Source organism: Pseudoliparis swirei, chromosome 17 (assembly GCF_029220125.1).
Source record: "Pseudoliparis swirei isolate HS2019 ecotype Mariana Trench chromosome 17, NWPU_hadal_v1, whole genome shotgun sequence".
Lineage (NCBI taxonomy): Eukaryota > Metazoa > Chordata > Actinopteri > Perciformes > Liparidae > Pseudoliparis > Pseudoliparis swirei.
This window is the reverse complement of record NC_079404.1, coordinates 638,666-656,165: the sequence shown is the minus strand read 5'-3', so window position 1 is coordinate 656,165 and position 17,500 is coordinate 638,666. Positions and strand designations below refer to the sequence as shown.

At 44.8% G+C, this 17,500-nt stretch overlaps 2 protein-coding genes across 4 annotated transcripts in view; both read left to right on the top strand.

Moving 5' to 3' along the window:
• The window catches only part of si:dkey-192p21.6 (uncharacterized protein LOC565246 homolog), a 54,255-nt gene extending 45,732 nt beyond the window's left edge, over positions 1 to 8,523 (top strand). For 2 of the 3 annotated variants that reach the window (XM_056435702.1, XM_056435704.1), the window contains 4 exons: positions 2,418 to 2,495; positions 5,067 to 5,137; positions 7,250 to 7,362; positions 8,241 to 8,523. In XM_056435702.1, coding sequence (XP_056291677.1) covers positions 2,418 to 2,495; positions 5,067 to 5,137; positions 7,250 to 7,362; positions 8,241 to 8,422 — 444 coding nt within the window. In that variant the 3' untranslated portion in view covers positions 8,423 to 8,523. The remainder of the gene's footprint in view (positions 1 to 2,417; positions 2,496 to 5,066; positions 5,138 to 7,249; positions 7,363 to 8,240) is intronic. The other variant, XM_056435703.1, reaches the window with a different exon arrangement.
• A 2,098-nt stretch (positions 8,524 to 10,621) lies between these two features.
• Positions 10,622 to 17,500, top strand: part of ret (ret proto-oncogene receptor tyrosine kinase) — a 28,084-nt gene continuing 21,205 nt past the window's right edge. The window contains 2 exon segments of the mRNA XM_056436184.1: positions 10,622 to 10,691; positions 11,558 to 11,721. Of these exon segments, the coding sequence (XP_056292159.1) occupies positions 10,622 to 10,691; positions 11,558 to 11,721 (234 nt within the window).

The window sequence follows — 17,500 nt, the reverse complement described above, 5'->3', positions numbered from 1 at the left end:
ACGTGTTCATGTGTTCATGTGTTTCACGTGTTCATGTGTTCATGTGTTCATGCGGTCCATGTGTTTCACGTGTTCATGTGTTCATGTGTTTCACGTGTTCATGTGTTCATGTGTTTCACGTGTTCATGTGTTCATGTGTTTCATGTGTTCATGTGTTTCACGTGTTCATGCGGTTCATGTGTTCATGTGTTCATGTGTTTCACGTGTTCATGTGTCCATGTGTTCATGTGTTTCACGTGTTCATGTGTTCATGCGGTCCATGTGTTTCACGTGTTCATGTGTTCATGTGTTTCACGTGTTCATGTGTTTCATGTGTTCATGTGTTTCACGTGTTCATGTGTCCATGTGTTCATGTGTTTCATGTGTTCATGTGTTTCACGTATTCACGTGTTCATGTGTTCATGTGTTTCACATGTTCACGTGTTCATGTGTTCATGTGTTTCACATGTTCATGTGTTTATGTGTTCATGTGTTCATGTTTCACGTGTTCATGTGTTCATGTGTTTCATGTGTTCATGTGTTTCACGTGTTCACGTGTTTCATGTGTTCATGTGTCCATGTGTTCATGTGTTTCACGTATTCATGTGTTCATGTGTTCATGTGTTTCACATGTTCACGTGTTCATGTGTTCATGTGTTTCACATGTTCATGTGTTCATGTGTTCATGTTTCATGTGTTTCACGTGTTCATGTGTTCATGTGTTTCATGTGTTCATGTGTTTCACGTGTTCACGTGTTTCATGTGTTCATGTGTCCATGTGTTCATGTGTTTCACGTATTCACGTGTTCATGTGTTCATGTGTTCATGTGTTTCACATGTTCATGTGTTTATGTGTTCATGTGTTCATGTTTCATGTGTTTCACGTGTTCATGTGTTCATGTGTTTCATGTGTTCATGTGTCCATGTGTTCATGTGTTCATGTGTTTCACGTGTTCATGTGTTTCATGTGTTCATGTGTTTCACGTGTTCATGTGTCCATGTGTTCATGTGTTTCATGTGTTCATGTGTTTCACGTATTCACGTGTTCATGTGTTTCACATGTTCATGTGTTTATGTGTTCATGTGTTCATGTTTCATGTGTTTCACGTGTTCATGTGTTTCATGTGTTCATGTGTTTCACGTGTTTCATGTGTTTCACGTGTTCATGTGTTCATGTGTTTCATGCGTTCATGTGTTTCATGTGTTCATGTGTTTCACGTGTTTCATGTGTTCATGTGTTCATGTGTTTCATGTGTTCACGTGTTTCATGTGTTCATGTGTTTCACGTGTTCATGTGTTTCATGCGTTCATGTGTTCACGTGTTCATGTGTTTCATGTGTTTCACGTGTTCATGTGTTTATGTGTTCATGTGTTCCATGTGTTTCATGTGTTCACGTGTTTCATGCGTTCATGTGTTTCATGTGTCCATCTGTTTCACGTGTTCATGTGTTTCACGTGTTTCATGTGTTCATGTTACATTCCATTTAAATGCATAGTTCAGCCCAGCTGAGGTTGTGGTTCGTGACTCTCAGACTGTTCTCCTTCTCTCATGGTGGAGTCACAGCTCACCACAGACTCCATGTTGACACCACAGATATTAAGAAGAGAAACGAGCCACAGAATCGCTCTCCCTGTTCCTCAGTCAGACACACGGTGGCCGTGGACCGGTTTCCTCAATGATATGTCGGCTTCCTGTTCATTCAACACTTAACATGAGGTCACAAGAGATCGTTGGACTGGAGATGGCATGTGGTCTTATTATTTGGTGGTCGTTGTTCTGCTGCTTGTTGTCTGTTGTCAGAATGAAGTGAAGCTGCTCACATGTCCACAGGGAGAGCGTTTACTAATGTCACACTTAAGCTAAAGAAGACGCTATCCTATTAGCATTCCTCTGTATCGGTATACCATGCAACGCGGGGGGGGGGGGGGGTCTGAGGCCTAAACGTGCACCTCCACACCTCCTAGTACCAGTTCCTCTGGACCTAAAGGTCACGTGACCCTTTCCCGCCTCAGTGTGCACAGCCGGGCCCCGTCCTGTGACGACTCATCGTTGAGGAGAGAGCTCTCCCTGACGGTGTCGCTCCAACCATTAGTGCTGTGGAAGGAGGCGCAGCAGGAGCAGCCGCATTGCTCAACTCCCCTGGAGCCCCTCAGTCAGCGAGTCTTAGACGCAGCGCCAGGTGTCCGCCTCCCCCTCCCCGCTAATGTCCTCAGCTGAGACATATTCATCATCACCAAATTAATCAGTGGCCTCCACAGCACATCTGGCTCCACAGGGGAGGAGACATGTGACCCCCCTGTCAGGGCCGCGTCCCAGGCCTCTCGGGTTACCGGGGACAGAGACACGCCCCCCGGTGGCCGGCGTCCACGCCGTGTCTCTCATCAGACGTGTGATGCGGCGACTCGTGGTCTCTCATCTCCGACTCTTTCTGCCGCAGGCCGGGAAGATCATCGTCTCCTACAAGGGGAAGGACGTCCGCATCCTCTGCCGGTTCCTGGCGTGGGCCGTCCTCCTGGTACGTGACATCAGACCCTTAAAGCGAGACAACACATCACTTAGAGCGCCGTCCCGCCCGGTGACTCACACGCGGCTCTTTGATGGTTTCTATGTCCTCCGCCACGCCGGTGTCAGCCGTTCATTAGCAGGAATGCGTCCAGGACGTGTGATCTGGGACTACCGAACAACAGCCGGTGTTTCCGGGCTCGGGCCTCCAGAGCCTCGAGGCCGCTGTCTGTGTTCCGACCTCCACTCAGAGGAGGGCTCGCTCATGAGCCTGCACAAATATTTACAGAGCAGTCACGTGACAGTGTCTGGACACAGTGGGAGAACAGAACCAGATCAAAGTCCATTCAAAGCCCAAATGAAAAAAGATGACGATCCTCATGAATCATCTGAGAGAGTTTGAGGTGGTGTTGGTTGTTGTCTGTGTTCCTGGTGGGTGGTCTCACAGCACGGCAAGAGGCAAGCTGGCCACCGAGAGGCAGTGAGTCCCACGGGGAGAACTGAGACAGGAGGGTCCTGCTGGAGAGGTAGCCGGCCTGCAGAGCGCCGGCCCCCCGAAGCCCGGTGGAGCCCAGTGGCTCAAAGGACCGGCGGGGAAACACAGAGCCCACGAGGCTGAAGTCATTGTTTTCACGATCAGGTTCCTGCAGACTGCCGTGTGTTGACCTGAGCGTCTCATGCAGCATCTCAATGGAATGTCCTCAAAGCCCCCAAAAACCTCAGGAGGAAAACTACAGCCACGCTCAGCTCGGTGCACACGTAGCCGCAGCAATGCTAACAAAGCTACATGCTCTGAGCTACATGCTTTGAGCTAAATGCTTTAAGCTAATAGCTTTGAGCTAAATGCTTTAAGCTAAATGCTTTAAGCTAATAGCTTTGAGCTAAATGCTCTGAGCTAAATGCTAACTCATAATAACAACATCCAAACCGTTTACCATGTTCATCGCATGTTAGCGTGTTAATATTTAATGATAGCACAAAATACAGCTACGGCTGTATATATATATATATATATATTTATACTGTAATATCATGAGTTAGTTTAGCAGATATTTGGTCATAAACCACAGTATTTAATTTGAAGTGAATATTTGAATGTATCCTTCAGGTTATTGCATCCCATAAACCTCCAGACATTTCCCTCAAAGCTTCACACTGTGACCTTGTGGTGTCTTTGACATTCATCCTCTGGGATTCAGGGATGTCTGGACAGATTGTGCACACTATTGTTGTAGTTTAAACTATAACTATACACGTATTCATGGCAGTTCTTTCAGTAGCTGTTTGGAACACAGTGTAATATATAATATCTTATTTGACTCAATATCACAACAATATGAACACAATAAGGTTGTAATAGGTTCCATATCAATGAACTAACTCCAACAGGTGCAGCAGGTCTTTGCAGGTTCTGCTCCTGCATGAGAGAATCCATTGGAATGCTGCTGGGAGAGATGAATGTCGTTAACCTCAATTCTTAGACGACGAGTGTCCCCATTGTGTCTCCTGGTGTTGAATCTTATTGACGATCATCGTGGAGCGAGGTGAAATACATTACCTCCATTTGGCTTCTCCCAGAGGCACCGAGTGGTAAAGTAACGCACGAGGAAACACGAACATCAGGCTTCATGTGTTCACCGGCTGCGTGCAGGCGCTGCATGATGCTGCAAGACAGGGACTTACAAATCCTGGGGAATAACAATAAAATAGATCCCGTTGCATTGATAGAGATTCAGCTCGTGTGTGAATATATTACATCTTACCGTGCCACGTGTAGATTTACTTTAGTGGCTTCTAAAATCTCATCAGCTAAATCTTTTTTTACCCCCACAACAGAAAGAAAGCACAATAGGTTTTAATGGTCGGGCTGCTCCTCATATTGACTTTTCTAATAGGATTTGGGCTGAGGGGAGGAGGGGGCGGGGCCTCTGGGCCCAGACATGTGCTCCTCACATCAGCAGCTCGTCTCAGTGGAGCTCAACCGCAGGATGCGATGCACGCGAGAGCTTCCAACCAGGAAGTGCCGCTGCAGGAGAAGACGAGCCGGGTTCCCACCGCAGTCCCCTGTGGTTTGATGTTTAGCGGCAGATTGACATTCGGGGGCGACCATGCATCTTCCCCCCAATAAACAATAGTTAATTAAAAAGCCAACGATCAGGCTCCAGGAGTGAGATTGAAATTGAGCGGTTGCCCCACATACCAGCCTCGGCCCGCATCCCGCCGCCCGCATAGCCCGGAGACTCAGGCCAGCCCCGGAGAAGCTATTTCCACCCCATCGATTCTGTCATCCACACACATGATGGATATGCGGCTAATGAGCACGACCACGGCTTCTCCCGGAGCTCACGCTGCGTCCTCAGGCGCGTGACGCACGTGTGAAGGTAAACAGAGGAGGCAATCAATGCTTGTATTGATAGGCGGGTTATCCGGGGGGCTTCAGTGTGACACCGTGTTGTGACCCCGCTCATCCGACTTTCAGGTAATCTGTTTATCTGCCGGAGTCGCTTGGTTCCTCTCGTTGCAGCCGCCCGGCTCGCGTTATCGTCCTCCATCGATTTGAAATCTGTTTCATTTCCACCCTCAGGGAATCTCTGCAGCCATCCTTTCTAAGTGCACGCGAGACGGAGGATTTATACCTGTCAATAAAAACCTTTGGTAAGTGCTTCCTGACCCTCTAAATTCAGACACTTTTCCTCACAAAAGAAAGGATGCTTTCCAACAGGCACAAATCAAGGCTGCTAAAACACGCGTTTCCTTGCCTCCAACGACACCCTGTGAGTAATCACCGCGGGAGGTGGAGGGTGAGACGGCCTCACAGCACCATCGCTCTTCCTCACAGCACCATCGCTCTTCCTCACAGCACCATCCTCTTCCTCACAGCACCATCGCTCTTCCTCACAGCACCATCCTCTTCCTCACAGCACCATCGCTCTTCCTCACAGCACCATCCTCTTCCTCACAGCACCATCGCGCTTCCTCACAGCACCATCGCTCTTCCTCACAGCACCATCCTCTTCCTCACAGCACCATCGCGCTTCCTCACAGCACCATCCTCTTCCTCACAGCCAGGAAGAGCAGAGGACGCTTCACTGGACTGGCACTGGGGTGCAGTGGGGTCACGCTGTGAGGTCACGCTGTGGGGTCACGCTGTGGGGTCACGCTGTGAGGTCACGCTGTGGGGTCACGCTGTGAGGTCACGCTGTGGGGTCACGCTGTGGGGTCACGCTGTGAGGTCACGCTGTGGGGTCACGCTGTGAGGTCACGCTGTGGGATCACGCTGTGAGGTCACGCTGTGAGGTCACGCTGTGGGGTCACACTGTGGGGTCACACTGTGGGGTCACACTGTGGGATCACGCTGTGGGGTCACACTGTGGGGTCACGCTGTGAGGTCACGCTGTAGGGTCACACTGTGGGATCACGCTGTGGGGTCATGCTGTGGGGTCACGCTCTGAGGTCACGCTGTGGGGGAAGCTCCTCCGTGACCCGGGCGGTGTCATCATATCGTAGTAAGCCTATCTGGTGCAACGGGGCGTGGCATCTCAACCTTGATGATGGCTGTGCATCAACGCAGCACAACGGCCACACGTTGCATCACCGTACACCCCCCATGGGCCACACGTTGCATCACCGTACACCCCCCATGGGCCACACGTTGCATCACCGTACACCCCCATGGGCCACACGTTGCATCACCGTACACCCCCATGGGCCACACGTTGCATCACCGTACACCCCCCATGGGCCACACGTTGCATCACCGTACATCCCCATGGGCCACACGTTGCATCACCGTACACCCCCATGGGCCACACGTTGCATCACCGTACACCCCCATGGGCCACACGTTGCATCACCGTACACCCCCATGGGCCACACGTTGCATCACCGTACACCCCCATGGGCCACACGTTGCATCACCGTACACCCCCATGGGCCACACGTTGCATCACCGTACACCCCCCATGGGCCACACGTTGCATCACCGTACACCCCCATGGGCCACACGTTGCATCACCGTACACCCCCCATGGGCCACACGTTGCATCACCGTACACCCCCCATGGGCCACACGTTGCATCACCGTACACCCCCATGGGCCACACGTTGCATCACCGTACACCCCCATGGGCCACACGTTGCATCACCGTACACCCCCATGGGCCACACGTTGCATCACCGTACATCCCCATGGGCCACACGTTGCATCACCGTACACCCCCATGGGCCACACGTTGCATCACCGTACACCCCCATGGGCCACACGTTGCATCACCGTACACCCCCATGGGCCACACGTTGCATCACCGTACACCCCCCATGTGCACCACCCCCCTCATCTGACGTGAATCATTTTAATGTTGCGGCCGGAAGAAGACCATTTCATCTCTGATGTGTAAGCACATTCCACTCGGTGCTCCCAGGGGCCGCCGCGCTCATCCCTCGCCATTACCTGCCGGGCTTTTATAGGCAGTTCATCATACGCAGCTTATTGAGCTCTTGAGTACGAGTCCCTGCCTGGATGTCTAGAAGTAATTAACTCCCAGCTAAGAATCCTTTTTGGCCCCACTTCAGCTGAGATGAAGAATAAATAAATAAGTAACGGAGGCAGCCGTCTTACATTAGAAGATATTACATCAAACATTCTTGCACTTAGGAACAGACACCAGACGAGCAGCGCTCTCCACGGCGGCGGCGGCCGTGGCGCCGTGCCAGCGCTGCTCGTCTGGTGTGTTCTCACCTGGGCCCTGAGCTGTGTTGTCCCCGCAGGTCCCTGTCCTACGTCACCTGTATGGGCTGCTCCTCCTTCCTGCTGCTGGGGGCCATGTACTACGTCATCGATGTGAAGCGCTGGTGGGGCGGGCAGCCCTTCCTCTACCCAGGTATCTGTTCATCCTCACAGCTCGGCCTCCACCAGTCACAGCGGGGACAGCAACCTCAGTCATGACCGCTGGATTACAAGGAGGTTCCTTCATTCAATTCAATTCAGTTTATTTGTAGAGACCATTTTCACAAATGTGTCTCAGAGGGCTTTACAATCTGTACACATAGACATCCCTGACCTTTGACCTTTGACCTCACATCGGATCAGGAACAACTCCCAAACAACCCTTCAGGGTAAAAGGTCAGACCCCTTGAGGAGAGAACAGAGGAGGATCCCTCTCCAGGATGGACAGGTGTCATAGATGTCATGTGACCAGAAGGAATCATTACACACACATTAAAACACAGGAACAACACAATGAAGATGACAGAGTGGATGAAGAGTTGGTAGTCGGCATATTCCATCAGGTGGAGGTGGAGAGGAGGAGTGGGCGGGGCCTCAGCAGGGCCATGGCGTAGTTGGCATGGTAGTAAGCAGTTCTGTTCACGATGTCTGTGGCGTCCGTCGTGGTTCTGGTCAGCAGGCGAAGCCTGAAGGTCCAATCAGAGTCAATATTCTACTTGATGTCACGTTTCTTTGTCAGACGAGTAAACCGGTCCATCTCATGTTATTGGCGTGATGACGTCGTCGTGTTGGATCAGCTGTGAAGGAACAAAGCTGGTTCACCTCTCATCTCACTTTGTTCACTTTGCACTCGCTAGTCAACAACATGAGAGTGACGGAATAATTAGATTATAACGACGCAAGCTAACGCAGCTAACGCAAAACCTGTTTTACATTTGTGTTTAGTCTGTCAGGCTCAGAGGAGAGAGTTTATTCTAACCCTCTTCTCTCCTCTTTCCTCTCCCCTCTCCTCCTCTCCTCTCCTCTCCTCAGGCATGAACTCCATCTTTGTGTACGTGGGCCACTCCCTGCTGGGCTTCTACTTCCCGTTCAGCTGGGAGATGAGCTCCCAGCACAGCCACTGGGAGCTGCTGTTCCAGGGCCTGTGGGCCACTGGGCTGTGGGTGCTGGTCTCCTACCTGCTGTTCAGGAAGAGCTTCTTCCTGAAGATATAAGCGGGATGACCCGTCTCCTGTTTCCTCCATGTTGCAACGTTCAAATGGTGTGGATGTTAAACGATGATCATGAGCTCAGTAATAAATCTGTTATAGCTTCAGTGACTCACTCAGGTGCTTCTGATGATGATGTGATGAAGACGTCTGGTGAAGAGCTCAAACACACATGTGTGTCATCCATTAAACTCCTCCAGTCCCTCCAGAAGAGGTCTGGTTCATCGTCGCCGTGGGCAACCGAGGATTTATTTGATGCCTCTTGTTTTGTGCACCGAACAGACGTACAATAATATATACTATATAATATATAATATATCTGATTAAATCAAATTAGCTGAGGTGCTACTTAACAAATTAGACCGAGTGATTCCACGACACACCGTGCAGCCATTATGAGTCTGTTGCCATGGCCACGCCTCCTGTGTGTGTGTGTGTGTGTGTGTGTGACAGTACCATCTGCTGTCCGAGGTACTTTAATGGGGGTGAAGATGCATCACAGAGGATCTCATTAACGTGACCGACACCTCCTGCACTCGTTGCATTAGAAAATTAGGGAAATTACAAGAATCCAATTCATCAGAGACGTCCTGCTCCTCAAAGATCTCCTCATAGCTCCTCAGCGAGCTCCTTACAGGTCTGACAAGGTTCACCCTGAAGGACCACACATCCACCATCACCACACGTCCACCATCACCACACGTCCACCACCACCACACGTCCACCATCACCACACATCCACCATCACCACACGTCCACCATCACCACACGTCCACCATCACCACACGTCCACCACCACCACACGTCCACCATCACCACACATCCACCATCACCACACGTCCACCACCACCACACGTCCACCATCACCACACATCCACCATCACCACACGTCCACCATCACCACACGTCCACCACCACCACACATCCACCATCACCACACGTCCACCATCACCACACGTCCACCACACGTCCATCTTGATCCTGCAGAGCAGATGTCTCGGGGTGAGTCCATCTTGTGGAAGCGGTGATGTTCTCGTCTCATCTGCTCTCCGGCGATCCCTCCCCTCGAGGTTCGGCGTATTGATATCAGCATCATCTCACGTTTCCTCTCCATCCTCAGAGCCGTATCTTCAATCGATGTGTTAAGTTTCACGTGTCGTGTGTAACATTAGAAGTGAAGATCATATAATCTGGTTGTCTTGTCAGTATAATTAAAATGAATTATACTCCACTGAAATATGGATTTACTCCATATATTTATTTTGGGATACAAAGTTACTTAAAGGTGTCATGTATGAGCAGGTAAAGTTATTATATACGTCATGGTGGGCTGCAGCCCCCCCCCCCCCTCCCCATGAGTTAACCAGCCGATGACACCGTGTTCTCAAATACCTTTTAGAGATGTCTGAATCCACTGAAGTAACTATGACGTCATCATTTGATGCTATAGATGTGAAGTAAAGATGAATACGTGATGACAGAGATTAAAATGAGCTCAGCCCTTTCCTCTTGTTTTTAAACAGCTGCCTGTAGCTTTAAAATGCACCATTTAATGATAATTGTTTATATTGTTATAGCTTTAAAATGCATTATTTAATGATAATTGTTAATATTGTTATAGCTTTAAAATGCATAATTTAATGCTAATTGTTAATATTGTTATAGCTTTAAAATGCATTATTTAATGATAATTGTTAATATTGTTATAGCTTTAAAATGCACCATTTAATGATAAGTGTTAATATTGTTATCGCTTTAAAATGCACCATTTAATGATAAGTGTTAATATTGTTCCCCTGCACGTTAATGAGGGGACTGACCTGCTGTCAGCCTCCTCCCCCTGGACAGCCAGCCAGTGAGCCCAGTTAGTCAGTCAGTTAGCCAGGCAGCCATCCAGCCAGTCAACCAGATATCCAGATATCCAGTCATCCAGTCATCCAGTCATCCAGATATCCAGTCACCCAGCCGCCACCGCAGCCGCGCACATCGCGTCTCTGGGACTCTCCGGATCATCCCGCTGCCCGGAGTCGCGCGCACAGGACACGCGCCGCTTCACGCGCCGTCTCTTCTTCTACGGGTTGATTGTTGGATTCTTTTTTGTTTGTTTGTTCCCTCTTTTCTTTTTGTGGTCGGTCGCCGGAAGGAACTTTTATTTTCTCTTGCATCTCAATTCCGTGGCTAAACTTTCCCCTATGGTGGTTGAATATGGAGCCGCGCCGTGCACGTTTCTGTCGGGGGGACGTCGTCGTGCTGCTGCTGCTGCTGCTGCTGGAAGGTGAGCTGCATCCTCACCGAGCACCGGAGAGGCTTGAAGGGGCTACGGGGAAATAACGACACTGATATCTAGTTACATGTTAACTACTGTTAAAGAAGAGGACTATAACTGTGTGTTCATCACGTGTTGTCAGAAAGGTGATGAGAGTCGAGCGTGTCGGCTTGATGCTCTCTAAACTCATGCCCAATGCTCTGCTACGGGAAGTCCTCGTGGGGACACCGGGAGCACCGGGCTGTGACGGGCACGGGGCAGAGCACCTGAAGTCTGTCCGCCGCTCGCGCGTAAAACCAACGGATTGCTCGACTGGAACATGTTGGGCTCTGAGCTCCACGGGTTCCTCCGAGGAGAATCAGACGCAGCACAAAGTGTCCATTGTTTCCAGGGTATTGTCTGTTACTCTCACAGCTGGAATGAACACCGCGATGTCTCCTAAGATTATAATCCCTCCGCCAACTGTCCCAACACCGCGCGGCCAGCGGCTATATTTACCGCGTCCCTCCGGCTCAGCGGGGGCCACATATAGACCCCCGCGTGGAATGCCGATGAGTTGTGTGACTTCGTCTTAACTGAGGCGGGTTCACGTGTGACGTTACACCCGGGCCGAGCAGCGCAGTGCTTAGTGGAATGGAGACGTTCAGGCTCATAAACTATACGAGGCCTGTGCGTCCGGGCCCCGGGGGCTGGTTAAAAGGATTAATGCCATTGTACGTGATGCTCTCCCGGGTCATCATCCTGGAGACAGACAGCGGGTCTCCCAGAGCTCGGGGGCCAGGAGAGAGAGCTCACCTCACCGGGGCCGTGATGCTCAGCTCCCCCTCACCGGGCCGTGATGCTCACCTCCCCCTCACCGGGGCCGTGATGCTCAGCTCCCCCTCACCGGGCCGTGATGCTCAGCTCCCCCTCACCGGGCCGTGATGCTCACCTCCCCCTCACCGGGGCCGTGATGCTCACCTCCCCCTCACCGGGCCGTGATGCTCAGCTCCCCCTCACCGGGGATGCGCACCTCTCCGCTGTGTCCGGTATTGTCTCGGTATGTATTCATAGAGCAGCTCAGTGGCTCCAGCTCATTTCACATGTCAAGGACGCTGGTAATTCGATGGGTGCTGAAACATTACGTAAACGCTCCTCACCTGCGCGCGCGAGGCAACAAAAGACCGGCGCTCGTGCGCGCGGCGCGCTGCGAGGCAGGTGTGCAGCAGCTGCTCCCGTCTCCAGGCAAACACGGGCTGTTTGTCTTCTCTCACGTGCACGCGCGGCCACTCTGATTGATTGGATCTGTTTGTTTGAAGCTCTTTTTTCTTCTTCTTTTGTTCTTTAGAGGTTGTGTTCCGACTGGTGACGTCATGAGCAATGTGGCCTTTACGAGTTATTCAAGCTGCACACGAGTTCCGTGAATGCGTCCTCCCCTTCTCAGAGATATACTTTTTTAAAATTATTATAAATTTTATTTGTCAGGGACAAAGCAGCGCACATTATTACACAAAGTGTACATGTGATACAAAAGGTTTCTAGCCAATTGGCTAATTTGCAACCCCAGTCCCTGGTCAGGCCTTTCTAAAACAAAACAAAACAGAAACAAGAAACATGTCTAAATCTAAAACTAATCTAAAAGTGGTGTATGTGTGCAGACAGCTCTCCATACACAGAGAAGACCTGACAAAACATCCATGCATAGACTGAGTGTTCATACACCTAACCATACACATCATAAGATAATAAGATATATACAAGAGCAACACAGGCAGTAGATCCTCTAAACTAAACACAGTTAATACAATACAATAAAACCCGTACAATACAATAAAAACCCAATAAATTGAGTGTGTGCGTGTGCGTGTGTGCAGGCTGGCGCGTGTGTTTCAGTGTTGACATGCCTGGTTTACTTTTAGCCAGAGTTTTACCTTGCTATTAAATGTTTTCAGTTCAGTTTGTGTTTTTAGTTCCGTTGGTAAGTCGTTCCAGAATCGGGTCCCTTTTGTTGAGAAACATGACTGACCGAAAGTGGTTTTGCGCATCTCTGCTGTGCAGTTGCCACCCACTGATCCCCTAGTGGCCACTCTCCTGGTGCACGTTTTTGTCACACTAAGACCTGAAACACGTTGTGTTGAACACCCAGAGGGTGCAGGTAACTCATTAGTTGAGTGTTTCTTGCTGAGCTCATCAAACAGGAAATTGGCAATCAGCGTTCAGTAATGAGCATTTTCACATGTTCAACCAATAAGAAGTGATTAAAAAGCTGAAGCTGTTGATGTTCTCTCACAGTCGGTGTGCCTCTTCATCCAAGGGCCTGAAGCCACGCTTAAGAGTTAACTTCTCATATAATGGACTTTAAAGAAGCGATGAGACCTTAAAGAACCGCGAGGCGTATAAACCATTTCAGAGTTAAACTCAATAACACGTATGTGATCCTTTATGGAAACGTTAATCCTCTTAGCTGCTCCGTGGGATCCATCACGTCCAAGACAAGATGTGTTCACTGGCGAGCATCGATCCGCTTATCTTCCACCGCGACCTTCGCTTTGACCTTTGAAACCAAAGTGCTGGTTCCCAGTTATGACCCCGCCGTCCAAGAGGAAGCACGATGCCTCCTCCCCCTCCTCCTCCCCCTCCTCCTCCTCCCCCTCCTCCTCCTCCTCCTCCTGTCCTTAAAACGATCATTTCCATCAGCATCTCTTCCCTTTGAGAAGGACCAGACCAATAAATCTCATTTCCTACATGCTGCTACTTTATTTAGCTCCTTTATTACATTATATGATTTAGTAAAGCTCGGGTCTTGTGTGCGGAGGCTTTATAAATCTTGTGCATGTTGTTGTCTCGCTGTCACTGCGTCTCTTTTAGTGTAATTGGAAAACAGGAGATAAGTTCTGAGTTCATCTTTTATATTTAATTTATTTATATATATATATATACATTTATGTATATATATATACATTTATTTATATACAGGACTGTCTCAGAAAATTAGAATATTGTGATGAAGTTCTTTATTTTCTGTAATGCAATTAAAAAAACAAAAATGTCATGCATTCTGGATTCATTACAAATCAACTGAAATATTGCAAGCCTTTTATTCTTTTAATATTGCTGATTATGGCTTACAGCTTAAGAAAACTCAAATATCCTATCTCTAAATATTAGAATATCATGAAAAAGTATACTAGTAGGGTATTAAACAAATCACTTGAATTGTCTAATTAACTCGAAACACCTGGAAGGGTTTCCTGAGCCTTGACAAACACTCAGCTGTTATAAATCTTTTTTTTTACTTGGTCTGAGGAAATATTAAAATTTTATGAGATAGGATTTTAGAGTTTTCTTAAGCTGTAAGCCATAATCAGCTATATTAAAAGAATAAAAGGCTTGCAATATTTCAGTTGATTTGTAATGAATCCAGAATGCATGACATTTTTGTTTTTTTAATTGCATTACAGAAAATAAAGAACTTTATCACAATATTCTAATTTTCTGAGACAGTCCTGTATATATATACATTTAGTTTATTGCTTTTTGTAAAGATGTTGGCTGAGGTTGGTCCACCTCGCCGTGCCTGGAAAGATAAAAACATGCAGACCATGATGCAGCAGTTTGATGCTTTATCTTGTTATGGCTCCTCCTTTTGCCAGAGCATGCCATTTTTAATATACATATATATAAATATATAAATATATATCTATAAATGATATATATTTATATATAAATATATTTATTTATATATTTATAAATGAATTTATTTATTTATATATTTATTTATATATTTATATATATACAGGACTGTCTCAGAAAATTAGAATATTGTGATAAAGTTCTTTATTTTCTGTAATGCAATTAAAAAAACAAAAATGTCATGCATTCTGGATTCATTACAAATCAACTGAAATATTGCAAGCCTTTTATTCTTTTAATATTGCTGATTATGGCTTACAGCTTAAGAAAACTCTAAAATCCTATCTCATAAAATTTGAATATTTCCTCAGACCAAGTAAAAAAAAAAGATTTATAACAGCAAAACAAAATCAAACATTTGAAAATGTGTTTCCAGGTGTTTCGAGTTAATTAGACGATTCAAGTGATTTGTTTAATACCCTACTAGTATACTTTTTCATGATATTCTAATATTTAGCCATAATCAGCAATATTAAAAGAATAAAAGGCTTGCAATATTTCAGTTGATTTGTAATGAATCCAGAATGCATGACATTTTTGTTTTTTTAATTGCATTACAGAAAATAAAGAACTTTATCACAATATTCTAATTTTCTGAGACAGTCCTGTATATATGGACATACATCTATATATATTGGCAAAAATGCATGGTCCCATTTTTATGGTTTTGATGGAACTGATTCATGGGGTTGTTTTAGAGGAGCACCACCCGCTGCACCATCACCCCCACTGAGCCTCTGACTGTGAGCTGCTCCTGCTCCTCCTCCTCCTCCTCCTGCTCAGAGCTCTGGTCCTCTCCTCGGTTCAGGGTCACGCGTCCCTCCCGTGCGTGGAGACGGTCTCGTGTGCGGTGGTGGAAGGAGGAGAAGACATTGATTGAAACGTTGCCCTCTGGGTAGAATTCAGTCGTCTGGTTTATGGCCCTCGACGAGTTGACCGGTCGGCCGGCGATCCGGCGCTGCTTAACCATCTCTAACATCCATGAACACAACAAGAGAGAGGTCATTGGATTACACATATATATATATATATATACATATATATGTATATATATATAAAAAGAAATACGTCCGAACGATTGTCACATTAATGACAATAAATGTGAGAATGAGATCCACTTCTTCAGTGACATACATGAATATATATTTATATATATACACTACCGTTCAAAAGTTTGGGGTCATCCAGACAATTTCGTGTCTTCCATGAAAACTCACTTTTATTTATAAATGAATTGAACATTTCATAGAACATAAAGTCAAGACATTGACAAGGTTAGAAATAATGATTCATATTTGAAGTATTAATTTTGTTCTTCAAACTTCAAGCTCAAAGGAAGGCCAGTTGTATAGCTTATATCACCAGCATAACTGTTTTCAGCTGTGCTAGCATAATTGCACAAGGGTTTTCTAATCAGACATTAGTCTTCTAAGGCGATAACACAATGTACCATCAGAACACTGGAGTGATGATGAAATGGGCCTCTATACACCTCTGGAGACATGTCATTAGAAACCAGACGTTTCCACCTCGAAGAGTCATTTACCACATTAACAATGTAGAGAGGGTATTTATGATTAATGTTATCTTCATTGAAAAAACAGTGCTTTAATTTGAAGAATAAAGACATTTCTAAGTGACCCCAAACTTTTGAACGGTAGTGTATATATATATATATATAAATATGTATATCCACATATGTATATATATATGAAACTATTTATATATATATGAAATTATTGATATATATATGAAACTGTTTATATATATATATATAACATTATTTATATATATATATTAAATTATATAAATATATACATGAAATTATTTATATATATTTATATACAATTATTTATACATATATATATGAAATTATTTATATATATTTATATACAATTATTTATACATATATGAAATTATTTATAAATATTTATATACAATTATTTATACATATATATATGAAATTATTTATATATATTTATATACAATTATTTATACATATATATATATATATGAAATTATTGATATATATATGAAACTGTTTATATATATATATTACATTATTTATATATATATATTAAATTATATAAATATATACATGAAATTATTTATATATATTTATATACAATTATTTATACATATATATATTAAATTATTTATATATATTTATATACAATTATTTATACATATATGAAATTATTTATAAATATTTATATACAATTATTTATACATATATATATGAAATTATTTATATATATTTATATACAATTATTTATACATATATATATATATATGAAATTATTTATAAATATTTATATACAATTATTTATACATATATATATGAAATTATTTATATATATATATGACATTATTTATATATTTATAGATATGTGAAATTATTTGTATACATATGAAATTATTTATATATATATATAACAATGAAAAAAATCTCTATACAGGACTGTCTCAGAAAATTAGAATATTGTGATGAAGTTCTTTATTTTCTGTAATGCAATTCAAAAAAACAAAAATGTCATGCATTCTGGATTCATTACAAATCAACTGAAATATTGCAAGCCTTTTATTCTTTTAATATTGCTGATTATGGCTTACAGCTTAAGAAAACTCAAATATCCTATCTCTAAATATTAGAATATCATGAAAAAGTATACTAGTAGGGTATTAAACAAATCACTTGAATTGTCTAATTAACTCGAAACACCTGCAAGGGTTTCCTGAGCCTTGACAAACACTCAGCTGTTATAAATCTTTTTTTTAACTTGGTCTGAGGAAATATTAAAATTTTATGAGATAGGATTTTAGAGTTTTCTTAAGCTGTAAAAAATAATCAGCAATATTAAAAGAATAAAAGGCTTGCAATATTTCAGTTGATTTGTAATGAATCCAGAATGCATGACATTTTTTTTTTTAATTGCATTACAGAAAATAAAGAACTTTATCACAATATTCTAATTTTCTGAGACAGTCCTGTATATATTCATGTATGTCACTGAAGAAGTGGATCTCATTGTCACATTTATTGTCATTAATGTGACAATCGTTCAGACGCATTTCTTTAAAAACAATTCAAGCCTCATTTAACAGGTCAACATGAGAGCAATGCTGCTGCTCCTCCTCCTCCTGCT